The sequence below is a fragment of the Sesamum indicum genome, linkage group LG9 (assembly GCF_026168435.1).
Source record: "Sesamum indicum cultivar Baizhima isolate 11 linkage group LG9, ASM2616843v1, whole genome shotgun sequence".
Lineage (NCBI taxonomy): Eukaryota > Viridiplantae > Streptophyta > Magnoliopsida > Lamiales > Pedaliaceae > Sesamum > Sesamum indicum.
The window spans coordinates 26,499,792-26,517,706 of record NC_142665.1 but is presented as its reverse complement, the minus strand read 5'-3'; the positions used below and the strand labels follow the sequence as shown (position 1 = coordinate 26,517,706).

The following is a 17,915-nucleotide window of genomic DNA, read 5'->3' as shown; positions in this document are numbered from 1 at the left end:
GTAGATGTATTGATAATTTAGGCCATGTTATTTTTAATCAAACCGTCAGATATTATCAATGGGCACAATCTTATATATATATATATATATATATATTGGTATGAATTGGGCGCCCGAAGTTTAAGAAATCGTAATTATTGATTAAACTTTTTGATCTAATTATATATATAATAAAATAATTAAAATTATTCAACCATCACTATTATTATAATTATCATTATTTTTAGATTAATTCATAGAAAACACTAAATTTCAACATAATTTATAAATAAAAAACAGATTGCATAATACATAATATGTATCTTGATATAAATATAAAATCAGAAATAGATAAAAATATCATAAGTGAATTTACTTGTCAAGTTAAAAAAGTATAACACAATACAAATATATATTAAAATATAACATAAAGTTTATATGTGCCATATTAAATAATAATTTTAATTATAAAAAATATTATAATTTACTAAGTTGTTAATTCAATTTATTTTTGTATAAAAATTAAATATATAAATAAAAGTACCACAATTTATTATCATCCAAAATAAATTGAATGATATTAATTAATAATTATAATATATGATCAATTTTGAATGTAAAATTGATAAAATATTGAATATAAAATTAAATATATAAAAATTTTATAAATAAAAATATATATCAAAAATATAAAAATAATAGAAAAAATTGGTGAGGTGACGAACAAAGAGAATTGAGCTCCAACCCAAAATTGAGCCCACGAGCCGGCTCGGCAGATGAACACCCTTCATGAATTTACTAAATGTGACTTTTACCATCACTATTTATCATCAAACTTCTGATCCTAGCAGTCTGATTTTCACCATGCAGTCATGCACCACTATTTATCACCACACTTCTAATCAGAGCAGTCGCCATTAATACCATATCAAAGATTCCATATCACCATAATCCAAGATTGAGAATTGCAGACAAAGGTATTAAGTTACGGATGCAAAAATTTTATGTAAGCTGCAAAGGGTAAAGATTCCTGGATTCAAAAGATGCCGGCAGACAGTCAAGCTATCTCATGTCTAATGTCTACTGTTTAGCTCTCTACAAGTGTAAAATTGTACCGACAGAAATAACATCTATGGCTGTAACAACGACACGGGATAAGAAGAGAGGGTGGTCACCCAGGATGCGTTTACAATGCAAAGGAAATTCAATTCCACATTAATCAATTGCATCTCCTGTTTAGCGCTTCTTCTTGCTTGCCTTTGATGCACTCGATTTTGACGGTGTTGAGACCAGGTACACAAACAAAACCACAATAGATATCACTGAAACAAGAGATCCGTATTTTGCCAAGAGTCTCTGCACAAGAAAATTTTAGAGTGAGCAGAAAATACAGTGCATCAGAACTTGTTAAAATGAAAAGATAAAATACTAAAAATATTTACACTCCCAAGGAAGAGAGTTCTTCCACGAGGACATGCTCCAATAATTGATACTGAAAGGACATCTATTTCATACTATTATAAAAGAGAACCTTTTGTTATACCAAATTTACCATTTACTTCATCTCTTTCCTTCAAAAAAATTTGGCCATAATAACAATCTCAATATTTTTAATAAACTCATAATGACAATCTATTTTTTTTCTCTCCTCACTCCACGTTTCTTTCTTTCTCCTCACACCACGTCTTTTTTTTTCAATAATTTCTTTTTCCTCTTAATCTCCCACCACGGTTTTTTTATATGCTCTCAGGGACCGCGTGCAGCGACTACTAGTAGTTTATAAATCACAAATTATCCTCATTCCACCACCAACCATATGTGACACAAGCCTACCAGAAATTGTTTCACCCCCCACTTTTCACTCTGACTTACCTCCTAGAAAATCCAAAATGACAATGGTAATGCTACTCATGAAGATTAAAATGATAATTATCTTTTTTCTCCTCCTCTTAAGCACCAAAGTGATTACATTTCCCTTAACCGCTTACTTAATAAGAAAAGAAATTACAAATGGACAAAATGATTCACCAAAGTATCAGAATGACAGATAGGTCATACCTTAGCCTAATGATTTCAGGTGCCCCGCAAAACAATTCCACGCCAAAAGATGAAAGGAAAAAGAGAAAAAAAGGGGGGAAGTTATTCAACAAGTACCAGCATGAAGTAGAAAACAAGTGCTAAATTATTTTAAAGCTTACCCAATCAAACTTTTTCTCAGGAGGCCTATCTGCTAGAACATCGAGAGGCAGGATTGGAGTTGAGTATGCCTCCTGAAAATTCACCAGTCAAAATATTGCAAAACCTTCACAATATAATTTGTATAATAGCACACATATAACTCTGGGGCAAATGCCAAACCTGTAAGGCAGCTTTTGTAGGAACACGGAATGTAATAACTGCCGGAGCTCCATAAAAGACAGTTCTTGTTTTTGCCTCCAACTCAAAGGAATGTGAAAGAACAGTCCCACTGAAAGTACTCATATTAACAGGATAAAGGGATTAGTTGGATTAGGACTAACTGCAAGTATAGAGTAGTCAAAGGCAGACCAGGCACACTATGTTTTGGTGCAAAAGATCTTTGAATAATGACTTACGCGTCAAGCCTTTCCCATGACACTGAAGTATTTCCAGAGACAATGTCAAAGACATCCTGAGACCAGCTATCATCGTTAAGTGTTACATCATAAGCAGTCCTGAACACGCAGAAGCACATTGCATTAGACCACAATTCTAGGATGAAATTCTAATATTACAAAAATAACAAAAAGATGGCAGTGTTCTCTTTTATTTGAGAGTCCTTGAGAAGCAAAAGTCACACAAATAATTGCAGTATATGTCAGTGTTCCGTTTACATGTATGTGCTTAAAATCCAATAACAAAATTTAATATATCCAGTACCGCTTCTTCTTCATACAAGATAGTTGATAATTTATAGATCAAAACTTAGGGCCTTAGAGAGATATATCTCCAGTAACAAACCGCTAGCCACACATGTTGGGTGAGTAAAAACTTGGAAACTCTTCTATCCCTTTACTTAGAAAACAAAAGAAACCTCGTAAGATATGGAATCCAAGCAATTGTAGTTAGAAGAACGCTGGCCATCTCTATTGGAGTGAACTCCACTGGATCGGTGATTATGCAAGCGGGTTGTGGATGAATCATTTTCAATGGTACAATGAACTGGTTCTACAATTTAGATGGTGGCCTCCATGGTTACGGAAGTAGAAGATGCAATGCAACATCATCAACAAGGTAAAGCAATTTGAGTGATTGGCTAAAGTTAATTTGGTAATTGTAGCCCAAAAGACTAAGCATAGGTTGGGAGCACATGCACAGTAATTAATACATATCCCATTTAACGGAAACTGTTCCAGATACTAATCCAAAAAATGTGATATGTATGAATTAGAATATCCAACTCTGGATCTTCCCTGGATCGGTTTCCTCAAGTACCTTTGGACAAAAGTCAATCACAAAATTTTCCGTCTTGAACAATCTCAGAAAGAAAGATTAAATCGAGAAGGTGAAATAAGTTGTCCAGACGTTACTGAACCCCTTATTACCCAAGTCCCGATCTAAGTTTCAGCACTTTGTGAATTTTGAATTAAGACCAAAACCCAAATCATGAATGCATTTATTAGAGAACCATAATTACACACATCCAATCTCAGCAAAAAAAAAGGGGGGGGGGCCTGAAAAGGAAAGATTACAAGTAGGAAGGGAAGACAGAAGATTCCGCCAGTCAGCTGAATCAAACATCTCTATGAAATTTTTACCATCTATAAAAGCGCAGGAAAGACAGATCTGATTAAAGATGGAGGAAAGTGGAATGGGATAAAAGCATACGAGTATCCTTGATTGTAGATGTCAATGGAAACGGAGACACGCTCGGAGCCGGACTTGAGCCTGGTGAGGGAGGCCTTCTTATGGGCCACGATAAAGGGGGCGTCGGAGCTGGCGATGGTGGATGCGGCGAAGAAAAAAGCTGCAAGAATACAGATGGCAGGAGCGAAATCGGAATTCGCCATTACTGGGTGAAGCGACGGTAAGTGGGGGGGTGCTAGCTAAACTCAGATTCAGAGCGTAAAGTAGTTTTTTAAGGTTAGGGTTGGGTCATCGTAATTTCCGACCACTATCCTGTGTCAAATATGTCAAAATACCAAAACATGTGCTGATCGCTCACAATTGACAAATGGCATTACACACGATATCATATCATATCACATGCCCCCTTGCCACGGCGTCGTTTGCTTGGTACATAACATAACATCAATAATAGAATACGTGGAATGTGTAAAGTCCCACTAATTTTTTTTCTTTAAAAAAAATTGTTAATAAGCTAATTAGTTGTATAAGTTTTAAGTTGAGTTGGTAAAATTTTTATAAATTTAAATTGAATGATTGGTATGAAAGGTAAGTAAAATGAGAGTAATAATAAAGGAAAAAATGTATATATATTCAAAATGAACAAATTATCCAATGTTTTTTAAAATAAATTAAATTACCCCTCCACTCGATTTTGTGCAGTGCACGAGTTTTTTTTTTTTTTGAATTTTACATCATAAAAACATTATTTAAGGATTGTTGGATTTGAATTGAATCAAAGTCCAAATTTAACTAGTAAATGAATTGCCCAATTTTTATTTTAATTCAAATCAATTATCTGAATTTAAAACTTGTATTTTTTATGTAAAATATATGAATATATTATATATCATTTATGATTTATTAACATGTAATATGTTATATATATAGACATAGAAAGAGAAAAAGAAGAAGGGTGGATGGAGGGGGAGGAGTAGGTGTGGCAAAGGGTGGTGGAGATGGGCTTGTTGGATGCTACCAACAACTTGGTATTTGAATTTGTTGTTAGGCTTTGGATTTGCATGCTTAAATTTCATTTTACTTTTTTAACAGAGTGGAGAGGGAGAGAGTGAGTGAATAGAAGCATTGTAATTGTAATTGGGCTGAGACAGCAACTGAATTGAGTGACAATCAGCCCAAACCCATATCATCTCATTTTAAATACTACCACCCAAATCATACTACTTAATTTTCATTTACTTACTAACAAAACATTACACTATCTTAGGACTGTAGTCTACAAACATTTCTTGTATTTGATCCTCCTCACGCATCACATCTACAAACATTTCTTGTATTTGATCACTCACTTTCTTTCTTCTCACACAATTCAATTATATTAATGAATGAATTGAACAAAATAAATATATTTGTGGGAAAGAGTGGAGTGGTGGGTCTCGGGGGTCGGAGATCATATCATATCATTCCAATTCCAATTCCAATTCCAATTCCCATTCCATGCATCGTATCCCAAACTAACTTAACTTACTCAATCATCATTTCTTTTTCTTTTTCTTAAAAAAGTCAAATCCTAACTGTAACTATCCTTCCTTCCTCTTACAATATCCCCACAAAACAAACAAATTACTCCTCATACTTTCTCTTCCTCCGCTCTCGCCATGTGATGCATTTCTCGATCCCTGAGCTTCCCACCCCCCCCGCCCCAGATTCCACTCTCTTTATTTTTATACTACTACTACACCCCTGTACTGTGTACTGTTATATCATCTGCCACCATCCAAGAAACTTCACTGCCCTCCTCCTCCTGGATCCTGTCAGAAATCAGTATGTGTTCCATTTCATTTTTATTCATAACCCCCACATGCTCATGCTCCTGCATTCTTACTACTTTCTTTTTCTTTCCAATCAATTATAACTACTATTCAACTGCTCTTACTTTTTAAATTTTTTTTTTTTAATCTTTGCAGCCTACCCTCCGATTCTACTCATCCTGCTCTGCTCTCCTCTTCTCTTCTCTTCTCTTCTCTTCTCTTCAACTTTTCTAACTACCTACAAACTTATAATAAACTTTTTGCTTGTAGGATGTTATATTTTGAAACCAGTCCCCTTCAAGAACAATGGGGTGCACAGCTTCAGTCTATGCAATTGGTAAAAAGAAGAAGAAGATTATCCCCCAAGTCTCCGTATTTTTCCCCTCTTTGCGCATTCCCGTCCATTCCGATATCCACACAACACTCCGAGGCTTAATCCCTAAGGATCTTGCTCATAGAATTTCTTCCCTCAGAAATCAGATTGTCTTAGTTGCTGAGGACACTGGTCTCATTTTTTTTATTTCTCTCCCTCTTTTCAATATTCTGCATTGCTTCCTTTGATTGCCTCATTTTCATTCTGAAATCTGAATCTTTGGCCAGGCGGGTCAGCCATCGCTGAACTAACAAGAGCACTGGAGGAATACTTGTCCCTTCTGCTGGGCCTTACAAAGAAAGGTTCGTCCGCTGTTTCCTACATATCGTTTTGTTCACAGGTAAAAAGGGCTTCTTCTACAAGTGTAGCAGTTTGCAAAATTTGATGAGTTCATCTTGACCTGGTATGTAGATTACGGGCTTCAAGAATTGGTGGAGTTCAGATGGAGAGAGTTAGAAGATGCAAGGCAGGTGAGAATTGAATCCTACACAAGCAAATGCAAATCATCCTTTGATGTTCTTGGAAAAAAAACAAAAAAAAAAAAGAAAGATTGAGATTGATGAATGTCATGCTGATCAGGAAATCTGTGTGGCAAACTCCTGGTTTGAACTATTCTCTGTTCTACATATGATGGCTATGCTCACGCTGATGGAGGCAAATCTGAAGCTAATTCCCCAAGACAGTAGCCTGTCTGAGAGGCTTGTATCTGCAGGTTTCTGTTTACATAGAAAGAAAATTATGAGCTATAATAAAATGACCGCAACAACTATCCTGATTGGATGGTGACCATCACAAATTTGTATTAACAGATTGTATGAGGGATGCTGTTGATTTATTGCTGAAAGCAGCAGGATATTTGAATTTCTGCATTGGCAATGTTCTTCCCAGGCTACCACCTGACATAAAGTCTGTAAAATTCAGTATTCGAATTGAGAACATATATACTTATGATCTTAATCATGCATACTTTGTTTATCAGCATATTATTCATAAATGTCTCTGTATGAACAGGAGCAAGCTGCCTTTGGATATGCACGAGAGCATCCTAGAGGCAATTTCTTATCAAGCCCTAGCACAGGTACGTACTGCTACAATTTATTATGAATGACCTAAAAGCAGATGAAGATAAACAACACCAGCTAAATGCTGACTAGTACTAAAAGCACCTGTGTTTGTTATTTCTTTAGGAACTGATATTACAGAGCAATGTAAATCAAATTTACCCTGTTGTGATGTTCCTAAATAGTATTCATCCCATCCCCAGACCCATATGTTAAGACTTCACTTGAATTCCAGTCTGTTAAATTTGGATTTGATCTTTTAAGGTGGACTAGGTATGCAAACTCTAGGAGTTACGATGACAGGTATTGGTATTATTAACATTGTTACTTATGTTTGTGGAATATATAATCACTACCAATTTAGTGCAAACTACTGCTCAGAAAAATTACACACATGCTTTCAAGCATGTAAGCTATGAAAAATAATGCACAATTTTATTGAATGAATATCTCAGGGAACAGAAATTCAGCTTGGGCTGGCTGTCCAAAGCCACAATGCAACTTTATCTGTGAAGAGGAGACTAGCTTGTGAACAACTGAGTTTCTTTGCGCAGGTAAAAATGATAATAACATTTTTAATCCAGCACCATTGTTGTTATTTGCTTCCCGTGACGTTCACCGACCCAGATCACAGATATTTATTGCACCACAAATATGTAGTAGCTAGAAGAGTTTGGCTGTCCAGATGACAGAGTACATTCACTCACCATGTTCATGGTCTAGTCAGGCCCACTGCTGCTTGTCTGAAGTTAATGCCAATGGTGCAGCTCTAAAGAAGCAATTGTTGTTCCTCAAGTGGAAGTTTCTAGAAGCAAAGGTGACGATGCTGTCGTACTGTATCTTTTCTGAAGCATTGAGTTGTTTTATTATGTTGGTTTCAGCTAACGCATTCAAGACTTTGACGACAGGCGGCAGCCTACTACTATCATGGTCTAATCCTTGATAAAGGCACCGAGCCATCCTCCCATGTGAGTGCAGTTTGCTGTTTCCTTGCTGCGGAAGAGTTGATAGCTGAGAGCAAGAAGGCCTGCTTAACCTTCTGCCTTGCAGATCCAATTACAAGGTTAAGAATTGAATAAAAAACTCATGTAATGTTAATTTTATTTATTCATTAAGTCAAGACATTAATCTCGTACTGCCGCTGTCAGGGCTCCTCCGCCCTGGGGTGCCATGAAGCATTTACACAAGAAAATTCCAGAAACCGCATCCAAGAAATCTCAGATGTATGGCTACCTTTTGGAGCAAGAGAAGTAAGGATTTGATAGTTGGATTGGGTTTCTCCCTAGTGGTATTACTTGGAAATACTAGGACTAAATATGTGAATACATGAATGGGTTGTTTATGCAGGGATCTGCAAAATTTGCCTGATCTTCCAGAATTTCAGTTGTCGCTGAAACCAGATGAGTATGAGTTACCTGAAGTGGATCCAGCATGGGATTGTGGGAAGTGGGAAATTACTGAACAAACATTAAAGGAACACCTGAATGATGAACCAGAAACTTGACTTGTACAAGGAATGAGGTGCGTGTTTCTGGTGATGGTGATTGATGGATGTAGTAGTAAGGGTGAGAAATAATTGATATTTAAACTTGTTTATTGAATTTGGATCATTTCTCACTCTCCTCTTATTTTAATATTTATATCTACTTTTGTAACGTAGTACCAAATTGATGTGCAACTTGGGTATGATTATGTGGAACATTTTGAAGGAACGCCCGCCACCTTCTTCCTTTCATCATTCTTTTAATTTGATAGCGATGACAAATGAAACCTGATGGATGGTCTATATAACATGGTGGCATGCATTTGTGTTGTGATGAGGAACATTTATAACGTCCAAATTTGAAAACCTGACTTAAACAGGTAGTCATAGGAGGTAATAAATTTGGGAAATACCTCCAAATCCAACACCTATCTCTATCCACCCACAACCACAGAATACTTTACTTCACCATAAAATACACACAACTATGTAGGAATGCATTTAACATCGCAGGTAATAATAATGTACTGTCCACAGAATGCAAGAGCATCTTTTTGGGTTTTTTTTTTTTTTTTTTGACAGACACACAAACCTAGTACACATATAATTCCGGAAATGAAGAAGAAATAAAAAAGAACCTGGAAACTAGGGAAAAAAAGAAAAGGGGGGGGGGGGGGGAACAGGTGGTGCTGGGTGTGACAGTAATTTTATTAATTAGGTGGAGTTGATCTGTGTCTGAATTCAATTCAGATTGGGTGGGAGTATGGGTGAGATTTGAGTTTGTGGGCAGACATGATTGTAAGCACAAGTAGGCAAATGACAGCCAAGAAAGATGAGACAATTGAAACCAGGATCTTGTCACAGAATTTGGGCACCCGATCACAAATTGCAATCCAACCGGTTTGAGGCTGTCCGAATCGTCCAACGTACCCGATGGCCATTGCAGCGGAGCATCCGGATAGCAACAAAACCGCGCTCACCTGCAATAATTAATATACACAACTCCCCAATATTAATTTTTCCCATTCCCATGAGGAGATATATGGTAATTAAATAGTAATTACTAATTATTAGAGTGACCATATGATAAAAAAGAGAAACTATTTCTTTTTTTGGTTTATATATATATATATATCATCATGTGTCATTCTTTTTTTTCTAAACAAAATAGATTCTGTCAATTTTATTTTATTTAATTCTATTTTTAAAAAACAAAGAAAAAGAAAGAAGAAACTTTTTTAGTATATAGTAGATTACAAGTAGCGACACATAAGGAAATGATGAGCACCTATAAAAAGGAAAATAGAAAAAACAGAAATGGAAAATAGTAGTAGAGAATTATAGAGGTAGGATTGGTGAAGTTGAGGATTACCAAATCATGCAAGAACAAATAAAAGTAATTGTTGGGGTTTGATTTAGGACGATTGAGTGAAAGAAGATGAATGACGGAAAGTAGAGAGAGGCCGCATGCTAAAGAATCTGCAACCATCTTGAACCTGCACCAACCAGAAAACCCAATTAAACCCCACAGCCCCATACATATACATAGAGAGAGAGCGAGAGAGAGAGAGAGACCTGAAAGAAGAGGAGTAGGTGTAACGGGCATCCATCACAATCCCGAAGAAGGTGACAGACTGGTGACTGGTGGTCATGGTGATGGCTGCGGCGAGGGTGAATCCAATGACCAGAATTCGGAGGGTGAGTTGTGCAAAGTAGAAAAAGGAGGTGGGTGAGTTTTGAGGGTAGTGGATGTTGTGTTTTGGCATTTGCATTTGCATTTGAGGAGGAGGAGGAGGATCCATGATATCACTGTCTCACTCACTCTACTACTACTGCTGTTGATTGCTATTTGGTAGAGGGAGAGGGAGTGTTGATGAAATATATGGGAGAGAGAGAGAGGGGTTTTTGTAGAGGGAGAGAGACGTCTACGTACACGCACCCGCTCTTCACCTAATTATTATATATATCATCATTTAATAGCAAAATCCGATTTTCATTACTTACCACATTTATTATGAGAAATGAATAATATTATCTCTCTCTCTTTCTCATCCCTTTCCCTTTCCTTTTAATTATGTAATTGCGCGTTCCCTTAATATCACAAACTATTATATTATATATAAACCTCAACAATTACAATTTCAATTACACAAACAGTAATAGTGCTGCTCACTCACTCACTCTCATGACTACTTGTTGATGTCAACTAGCACGCAATCTCTGTCTCTATTCCTGCTGCATGCCTATGCCTATTCCTACTCCTATGCCTCCTTCTCATCTTTGATCTCAACTCTCCATCATTATAGATTTTGTCTTACCAGCAACCCCCCTTTCTTTAATTAATAACCCACACTGCCCACTACCTACTACTCATCAATATATGAATTGCAAGCTCTTATTGATTAATTATTTCATTGCTACAAATAATTTTCATCAATAACTTGTTATTTCTTACATCCACATCATAATTATATTGTTTAATATTCTATACAAACCATGCATATCATTATCCCAAATAATTATTCATCCATCCATCCCTATAAATATATATTTGAAATTTCAATTAATCTCCTCCAAATCTTATATTTAATTAATTCGCGGGCCGGTGCATTCATTAATTTTATCATATCAGTATTAAATTCCAATAAGCAAGCACCACTACTCTTCTTTTACCCAAATTAAACATTAAGTATTAATTAATTGGGAAGTAAAACTCATTAATTAAAAATTGTAGAGCATGGTCTTGCTGGTAAACCATCTCAATCACTTGATACGTTTAACCTTTTTAGTCCTTCATATATATTGCTACGTACACGTACTACCATAATTTCAATACTTGATGCACTCACCCACCCCACCCCTCTTTACTCAAACCTATATGTAAATCTTTATTTATTATATTTTATATATGTAAGAGTCCAGAAAAACATATTCAACTTGGAGGACAACAGTAGCACCTTATTGTTTTCTAATTTTATTATCTCATCTCACTAAACAAACTTATAATATGTGTATCTATTTTGAATAGCCCCAACAGTCCAACACCACTCTCATAAATGAGTTATTAAGAAGATGCAGAGTGGGAGTGGGAGTGGTGCTCAGTGTGTTGGAGTCCATGAGTTCAAATCTCATTAGATTTATGGATATTTGACTCATTTTATATGTGTTTTGTAATTTATTTATTGTTATTAGTCATATTGGTTTTATTTCGTTTATCAAGATGAATTATTGTATTTTATTTATTATTATTAGTTAAAAAAGAAAAAAAAATCCTTTACAGTTTTGTGTTTAGTTTCTTGGTAGCGAAACAGAGAGCATTTTGGTGGATGGTTGGGTTATTTTGTTTGAATAAGGGAATTATTTATTGGGGGCTATTGGCCAGGTTGACAATGGAATTTCAGCACAAGGACCAACTCTGCAGTCCACTGTTTGGGTGCCAGATATATTAATTTTTACTTTTGAAATTGTTAAGAAAATAGAGTGGAGAAGCTGCTGTTGGAAATTGGAATTGAATACTTTCCCTATATTATTATTATTATTTTGACTAGTAATATATATGGCACAGTCCATAATGTTAAGAAATTAATATTTATACCTTAGGTTATAATTCGGAAAGAAGCAAGGATCCCATTCCACATGCTGTCCTGTCCTGTCCTGTCCTGCTCTCTCCCTAATTAACCATAACTTCAAACTAGTACCCAATGGGTATCGCCGCAACCGCTGTCTTCCCCACCGCCACACCTCCTTTAACCCCCCGACACCATCTATCTCCTTCCCCCCCAATCCCTATCCCTATCTCTATCTCAAACTCTAAACTCTCTGTTTCAGCATCACTCATTCCCACTCCCAATCACCCACCACAGAGATCAGCACCTAATTCTAGCTTTACGGTCCTGGAGAAGAAGTCATCGACGCCGGCACCAGACTCAATCCCCACTAGTAGAGGTGGGGAGTCAAAGGATGCAGGGTTGACTTTGAAAGATTACTTTGAGCAGTGTGGGGAGTTATTGGTTAGGTGTAGATGGGATGGTGGAGGGGCGCGGTGGTTTTCACCTTTGCCTTTGGACTGCGCAACCCACTCTCGGTTAAAACATTCTCCTCTCTTGCTCTCTTTACCTGGTAACTTGTGTTATGTCTTTATTATTACTACCTAGAATTACTATTCCTTCCATGACCATCATCCATATCTCCAACTTACTTCACACTATAACTAATAACTAATACTAACATCAATTATTCCGTAGCACCATCCTATATACTTTCACTGTCTTTTCATTCACAAAAACAAAATTCCTATTTGTATCAAATCTATAACTAAAAAAACCCAAAACAAAATATCCATGTATAAATTGCAATATAAGATGTAATGTCAATTTACAGCGAATGATGGGTGCATCGACCCTAAACGTATGGGCCCCGCCGCTTTTTACGATAATTCAGACACTTCATCTTTTGTGTCCCGAAAGCACATCATAAAGGGGAAAAAAGAAAATAAACTTAAACTCTTTGCTCCGACTACCATTAATTTCATGAATCTTGTTTAAAGCATTGGAATTGTTTCTCTTGCAAATCTATATATACTTTATAATTGCAATTTAGAGTCCTAAAATTTCTTTGGATTTTATAGGGGTTGACGGAGTTGGACTGGGACTTTTACTGCAGCATCAAAGACTTGGGCAGTAAGTTGTCCCTGATGCGACATTGTGTAGTGTATTCTATCACAAAGAAAAGGAATATATTTTGTCTGATTACTCATTATTCTCTTTAATTTGCCACCCATGAAGGATTTTTGATATATGGTGCTTGCACATTCCCCTCACAGACCGAACATCATTCCCAGGTGTCTCTTCTCTCTACCTCATTCGCTCCCCCTATCCGGCCTGTCACACAAGGATGACAGGGACAAGGTTTTCTCACAATCACACGAGCACAAATGTTTCATGAGAAGTTGGAATTGCTTGATTTTTTACCTACTATTTTGTTTTTCGTTTGCTAGAAATTTGAGGTCTCTACATGAATTATACTGAGTCTAACAAGGTGGCACGATGATGAAAGAACCCAAGCAGTAGGAAACAGCTACGGAGTCAAATAAAACTTGTCTAAAGCATTTTGGCTTAATATGCCTCATAATAGAAACCATTTTAACAAACTAACAGTAGCACAATTTTATAGAATTTGGAAGGCAGCTGTTAGAAGGGTGTATTAATACATTTTAATCTCTCAGACCTGGTAAAGCTTGTCGAGAGCACGGTTAGGTTAGAGCATTCGCGTACCCCAAATAGACCCATATATCTTGTTGGAGAATCTTTCGGGGGATGCCTTGCTCTTGCTGTTGCTGCCCGTAACCCAGATATCGATCTTATGCTAATTTTGGCGAATCCAGGTAATTTGCTCATTTTGCTAAAATTGATCATGAAATGAAAACTTGGATAATAAAGCTTCATCTGTTCTCTCTCTTCCTGGCAGCTACATCTTTCAGCAAATCCGCTCTGCAACCAGAAACTCTAGTACCGTTATCAACAATGATGCCCGAGCAACTCCGTTCCAGTTTGCTTTATATGCTAAGTTTACTGTCAGGTTTGTTTACTCAGTAAGTCGTTCAAATTGATTAAATTAGGCAATGCATCCCTTATGGCTTGCTGAAGCTGCATTATGTATTGCTGTATGGAAGCAAAGATGACTAATTCTCATTATCTATTGCCTGTCGTATTTCTCTGGAAGATAAACTTATTTATTTGGTTTTGTAGATTAGATACATAATTTCTTTTGATGACAATATAATATTTTTCCGGTAATACTTAAGATTGTTATACTTTACTCTGCTAATAGTAATAATCCATGTCAACTTCTTTTCTTATTAGGTGCTCCTGTTAAGATGATGACATCGGCCGCAGGGAAACGACTTCCTTTGGACCAACTGATTACAGAGATATCTCAGGATACTGTAGCGATGTCATCATACCTTTCTGTAAGACTCAAACTTGATACGTAAAAACTGATGATCATCCAGGCCTTATTTCAAATTACAAACTTGTTATTCTCCTTATCAGCACTGTGTGTATCTTCAACTTTTCATTTTGTTTCGTTTCTTGTCGAAGTAGCTTCTTGTTGGAGTTGTAGAGGTTTCTCGCTTTAGAATTGAATTTGGATTAACTTGGCTTTTACGGTTTAAAATGTAGATCTTCACATAAATTATGTTAGGGTCACAGGTTCTTTCTGATATCTTGACTGCGGAGACGCTTAGATGGAAGCTCAACATGCTAAAATCAGCTGCAGGGTTTGCCAATTCACGACTTCATGCTGTGAAAGCTCAAACCCTAATACTTGCCAGGTTGTCAACCTACTCCCATCTTTCTGGATTTTGTAGTATTAATGTAGTTGCACTTTCTTAAAGATTACCTACAGCATAGAGCTACTAAAGTTTTCTAACTCTTACTATTTAGTTCGTCTTCAAGTCCTATATGACTAATCTGATTTCTATTCTATTTCTTGGATGAAGCTGATTCTTTACATTCAGTTTTATGCATGTTCTATTCAGGTGTTTCTGCTTATCATGCGGCTATTTTTGTTTTGCAGTGGACAAGATCAGTTACTCCCGAGTAGAGAGGAAGCTGAAAGACTTCGTCAGGTGCTGCCAAAATGTGAGATCCGTGTATTTAGCGACAGTGGTCATGCCCTCTTCTTGGTATGTTGATCCCACTTCTCTGTCACACTACCAAACAGAAGAAGAATAGGGATAAAAGTGAGTCCAGTCAGTGTTAAGTACACACGTCTTGTTCATCAAGAAAATGAAGGATTTTTAGTTTTCTCTTCTCTTAGTTTTAGATAATCAGCTGCTTTGGCAAGCAATTGTCTCGCATCATACCTTCATTTATATTTCAAGCTTTTACACATAATATGATCTAACATGATGACCTTGATCAATCTGTCATTGTACATTTGCTTGTGTTGATGTCATGATATCCATTTGCTTGCAGGAAGATGGTTTCAATTTGGTATCGATCTTAACTGGCGCCAGTTTCTACAGACGTGGAGGACGCCATGATTATGTCTTAGATTACGTGCCACCAACCCCTTCTGAATTCCAGAGAGTCTATGAACCACAAAGGTGAACTGAACTTTCTGACAGACTCACTACTTGCAAAACTCTTTTCTTTTAACATGAAGACTTAAGTCTTTATTCCTTGCATGTCATTCATGACTATCACAGGCATGCCTGCTTGATTCAATCTTATGTTATATTAATATTCTTAATTTACAGAACTTCTACTGCAATTATGATTAAACCAGCTCCGACCACTGTAGTTCTTTGATTGGTCTACAAACATGTTTCTAGAATGGGTTCTTATTGCCTGACTATCACATTTACATATTTTACTAGATGGATTGAAACTGCCACTAACCCTGTGATGCTATCAACTCTGGAGAGTGGGAAAATTGTGAGAAGTCTTGCTGGGATTCCATCTGAAGGGCCGGTACTATACGTTGGTTACCACATGATGCTTGGCTTTGAATTAGTCCCTCTTGTGTCCCGGTTCTGGATGGAAAGAAATATTCTTTTGAGAGGAATAGCACATCCAATGATGTTTACCAAGTTGAGGGAAGGAAGATTACCTGCTTTATCAGCTTTTGATACGTTCAGGATCATGGGAGCAGTTCCAGTATCAGCAGCTAATTTCTACAGACTTTTCTCGTCAAAATCCCACGTTCTACTGTATCCTGGAGGAATGCGGGAGGCTCTTCATCGAAAGGTGATATAGTCTGGCATCATGTACTCAAATTGATGAGAATGATTATCATTATGAGATGGGTGATTTTGTCTAGATATTACTTTGTTCTTCAATCATGATCACCGCAATATATTTTCTTAACATTAAGTCATTATCTGCACTTGATTAATTATCTTTTTATGAATATTCTATTCAACTCTCATTTTCTTAAATATCAGGGTGAGGAATACAAATTATTCTGGCCAGAACAATCGGAGTTTGTTAGGATGGCTGCCAAATTTGGAGCTAAAATCGTACCTTTTGGCTCTGTTGGAGAAGACGATGTTGGTCAAGTAAGATTCAATAGAAGTTTAGTGATGAAGATATAAACGGCTTTGAGTATTATTTCGCTATAAACTGAAGTTATTTTAACACTTTACTCTTAGCAACAGTAGAACTTTTTAAATTCTAAATCTTGTATCAGTCATATGCACATTTTACATTTTCAAACTGCCACCAGATGGTGATTTTCTAACATAGAAGTGGATTTTGTAATCCTTTAATCAGCTACTCCTTGATTACAACGATCTAAGGAACATTCCATATTTCAAGAATTCTATAGAAGAGCTAACAGAGGAGGCTGTGAAGCTGAGGTATCTATCTGCATTACTCACTACTTGTTTCGTCTTAAATCCTTAAAAATTGTCGGTGTTGTGCACTCGTGCATGGAAACATGATACTACATATATGCAAGTATAAAAAAAGTGGGTCAGCTTTGTTTATTTTGTCCTCTAAGTGATACTTGGTCACATGTGTTTGCTCGATCTACTAAAATTATTTATTCATCTGCATTAACTTATTTGAGATTGGCTACATTTTGAGCATAGGAATGAGGCTGTAGGAGAGGTTGCAAACCAAGATGTTCACCTTCCCATCATTCTACCGAAAGTTCCAGGACGTTTTTATTACTTATTTGGGAAGCCCATAGAAACACAAGGTATGTGGATATGTTGGTTGTGTTGCAGGTGTGGGGAATTTGAATGACGTAGAATTGGTTACACACTAATTTTCAGGAAGGAAGCAGGAATTGAAAAGCAGGGAAAAAGCTCAAGAATTGTATATAGAAGTGAAAGCAGAGGTTGAAAAATGTCTTGGGTATTTGAAGGAGAAGAGAGAGAATGACGGATATAGGAATATATTTGCTCGTTTAGCGTATCAGGCAAGGCATGGATTTGATTGTGAGGTACCCACTTTCGACATCTAGCTGCATTAATGGATTGGATGACACTCTCTCCCAGTCCCAGTCCCAGTCCCAGAATGATATTCGCAAATTCATTCAAATTCTTTATGCAACAAACGAAATGTAACGAGATGGACGGGTGCTTCCCCAAGAATTTCATACAAAAACAAAATATGTCGACATACATTGCTTTCTCTTTTTCTTTCTGAATTCCTTGTTAAATAGGGGGCGGGTGGCAATACGTAGGAAGATATAGAAAACAAAACAACAAAGAGGATCAAAATGTAAACCAGAGAGAGAGATACAAAGTAATTGAGATGATGATGAATTAATTGTTAAACCACCCTTTCCTCGCCTCTCCGCCCAACCACTTCCATCACCCTCACCACCTGCGTAACTTACTTACTACGTACTTTCTCCATATATATTCTCAT

General features: G+C 36.6%; 4 protein-coding genes across 8 annotated transcripts; 2 read left to right on the top strand and 2 right to left on the bottom strand.

The window, feature by feature from the left end:
* Positions 1-959: 959 nt before the first annotated feature.
* On the bottom strand, positions 960-4,158 carry LOC105177472 (translocon-associated protein beta (TRAPB) family protein). Of its 2 annotated transcripts, XM_011100639.3 has the most exons (6): positions 3,826-4,158; positions 2,574-2,672; positions 2,338-2,446; positions 2,178-2,249; positions 2,038-2,043; positions 960-1,335 (listed from the first exon to the last, which is right to left on the bottom strand). In XM_011100639.3, exons 1-6 carry the CDS (start codon positions 4,005-4,007, stop codon positions 1,216-1,218), a joined length of 588 nt encoding a protein of 195 aa, XP_011098941.1. In that variant the 5' UTR covers positions 4,008-4,158; the 3' UTR covers positions 960-1,215. The 2 variants fall into 2 exon arrangements, 1 of the variants encoding a protein (XP_011098941.1); XR_016067170.1 differs by having other exon boundaries at positions 2,008-2,249; positions 3,826-4,154.
* A 1,131-nt stretch (positions 4,159-5,289) lies between these two features.
* On the top strand, positions 5,290-8,782 carry LOC105177468 (Endosomal targeting BRO1-like domain-containing protein). Of its 3 annotated transcripts, none has more exons than XM_011100635.3 (12): positions 5,290-5,628; positions 5,886-6,120; positions 6,216-6,290; positions 6,400-6,458; positions 6,568-6,700; positions 6,798-6,894; positions 7,000-7,066; positions 7,505-7,603; positions 7,777-7,866; positions 7,958-8,112; positions 8,198-8,299; positions 8,397-8,782. In XM_011100635.3, the coding sequence occupies exons 2-12, from the start codon at positions 5,922-5,924 to the stop codon at positions 8,551-8,553; spliced, it is 1,233 nt and encodes a 410-aa protein (XP_011098937.1). In that variant the 5' UTR covers positions 5,290-5,628; positions 5,886-5,921; the 3' UTR covers positions 8,554-8,782. The 3 variants fall into 3 exon arrangements, with proteins under 3 accessions (XP_011098937.1, XP_088740864.1, XP_088740865.1); XM_088884738.1 differs by having other exon boundaries at positions 5,772-6,120; XM_088884739.1 differs by lacking the exon at positions 5,886-6,120 and having other exon boundaries at positions 5,481-5,628.
* Positions 8,783-9,008: 226 nt separating this feature from the next.
* On the bottom strand, positions 9,009-10,450 carry LOC105177469 (CASP-like protein 1F1). The gene is made up of 3 exons (XM_011100636.3): positions 10,108-10,450; positions 9,905-10,028; positions 9,009-9,512 (listed from the first exon to the last, which is right to left on the bottom strand). The coding sequence occupies exons 1-3, from the start codon at positions 10,332-10,334 to the stop codon at positions 9,279-9,281; spliced, it is 585 nt and encodes a 194-aa protein (XP_011098938.1). The 5' UTR covers positions 10,335-10,450; the 3' UTR covers positions 9,009-9,278.
* Positions 10,451-12,142: 1,692 nt separating this feature from the next.
* On the top strand, positions 12,143-17,665 carry LOC105177470 (phytyl ester synthase 2, chloroplastic). Of its 2 annotated transcripts, none has more exons than XM_011100637.3 (14): positions 12,143-12,651; positions 13,160-13,211; positions 13,317-13,372; positions 13,757-13,915; positions 13,999-14,109; positions 14,394-14,500; positions 14,742-14,863; positions 15,109-15,217; positions 15,510-15,640; positions 15,914-16,283; positions 16,481-16,594; positions 16,809-16,894; positions 17,129-17,238; positions 17,315-17,665. In XM_011100637.3, exons 1-14 carry the CDS (start codon positions 12,234-12,236, stop codon positions 17,503-17,505), a joined length of 2,136 nt encoding a protein of 711 aa, XP_011098939.1. In that variant the 5' UTR covers positions 12,143-12,233; the 3' UTR covers positions 17,506-17,665. The 2 variants fall into 2 exon arrangements, with proteins under 2 accessions (XP_011098939.1, XP_011098940.1); XM_011100638.3 differs by having other exon boundaries at positions 12,423-12,616.
* Positions 17,666-17,915: the final 250 nt, after the last annotated feature.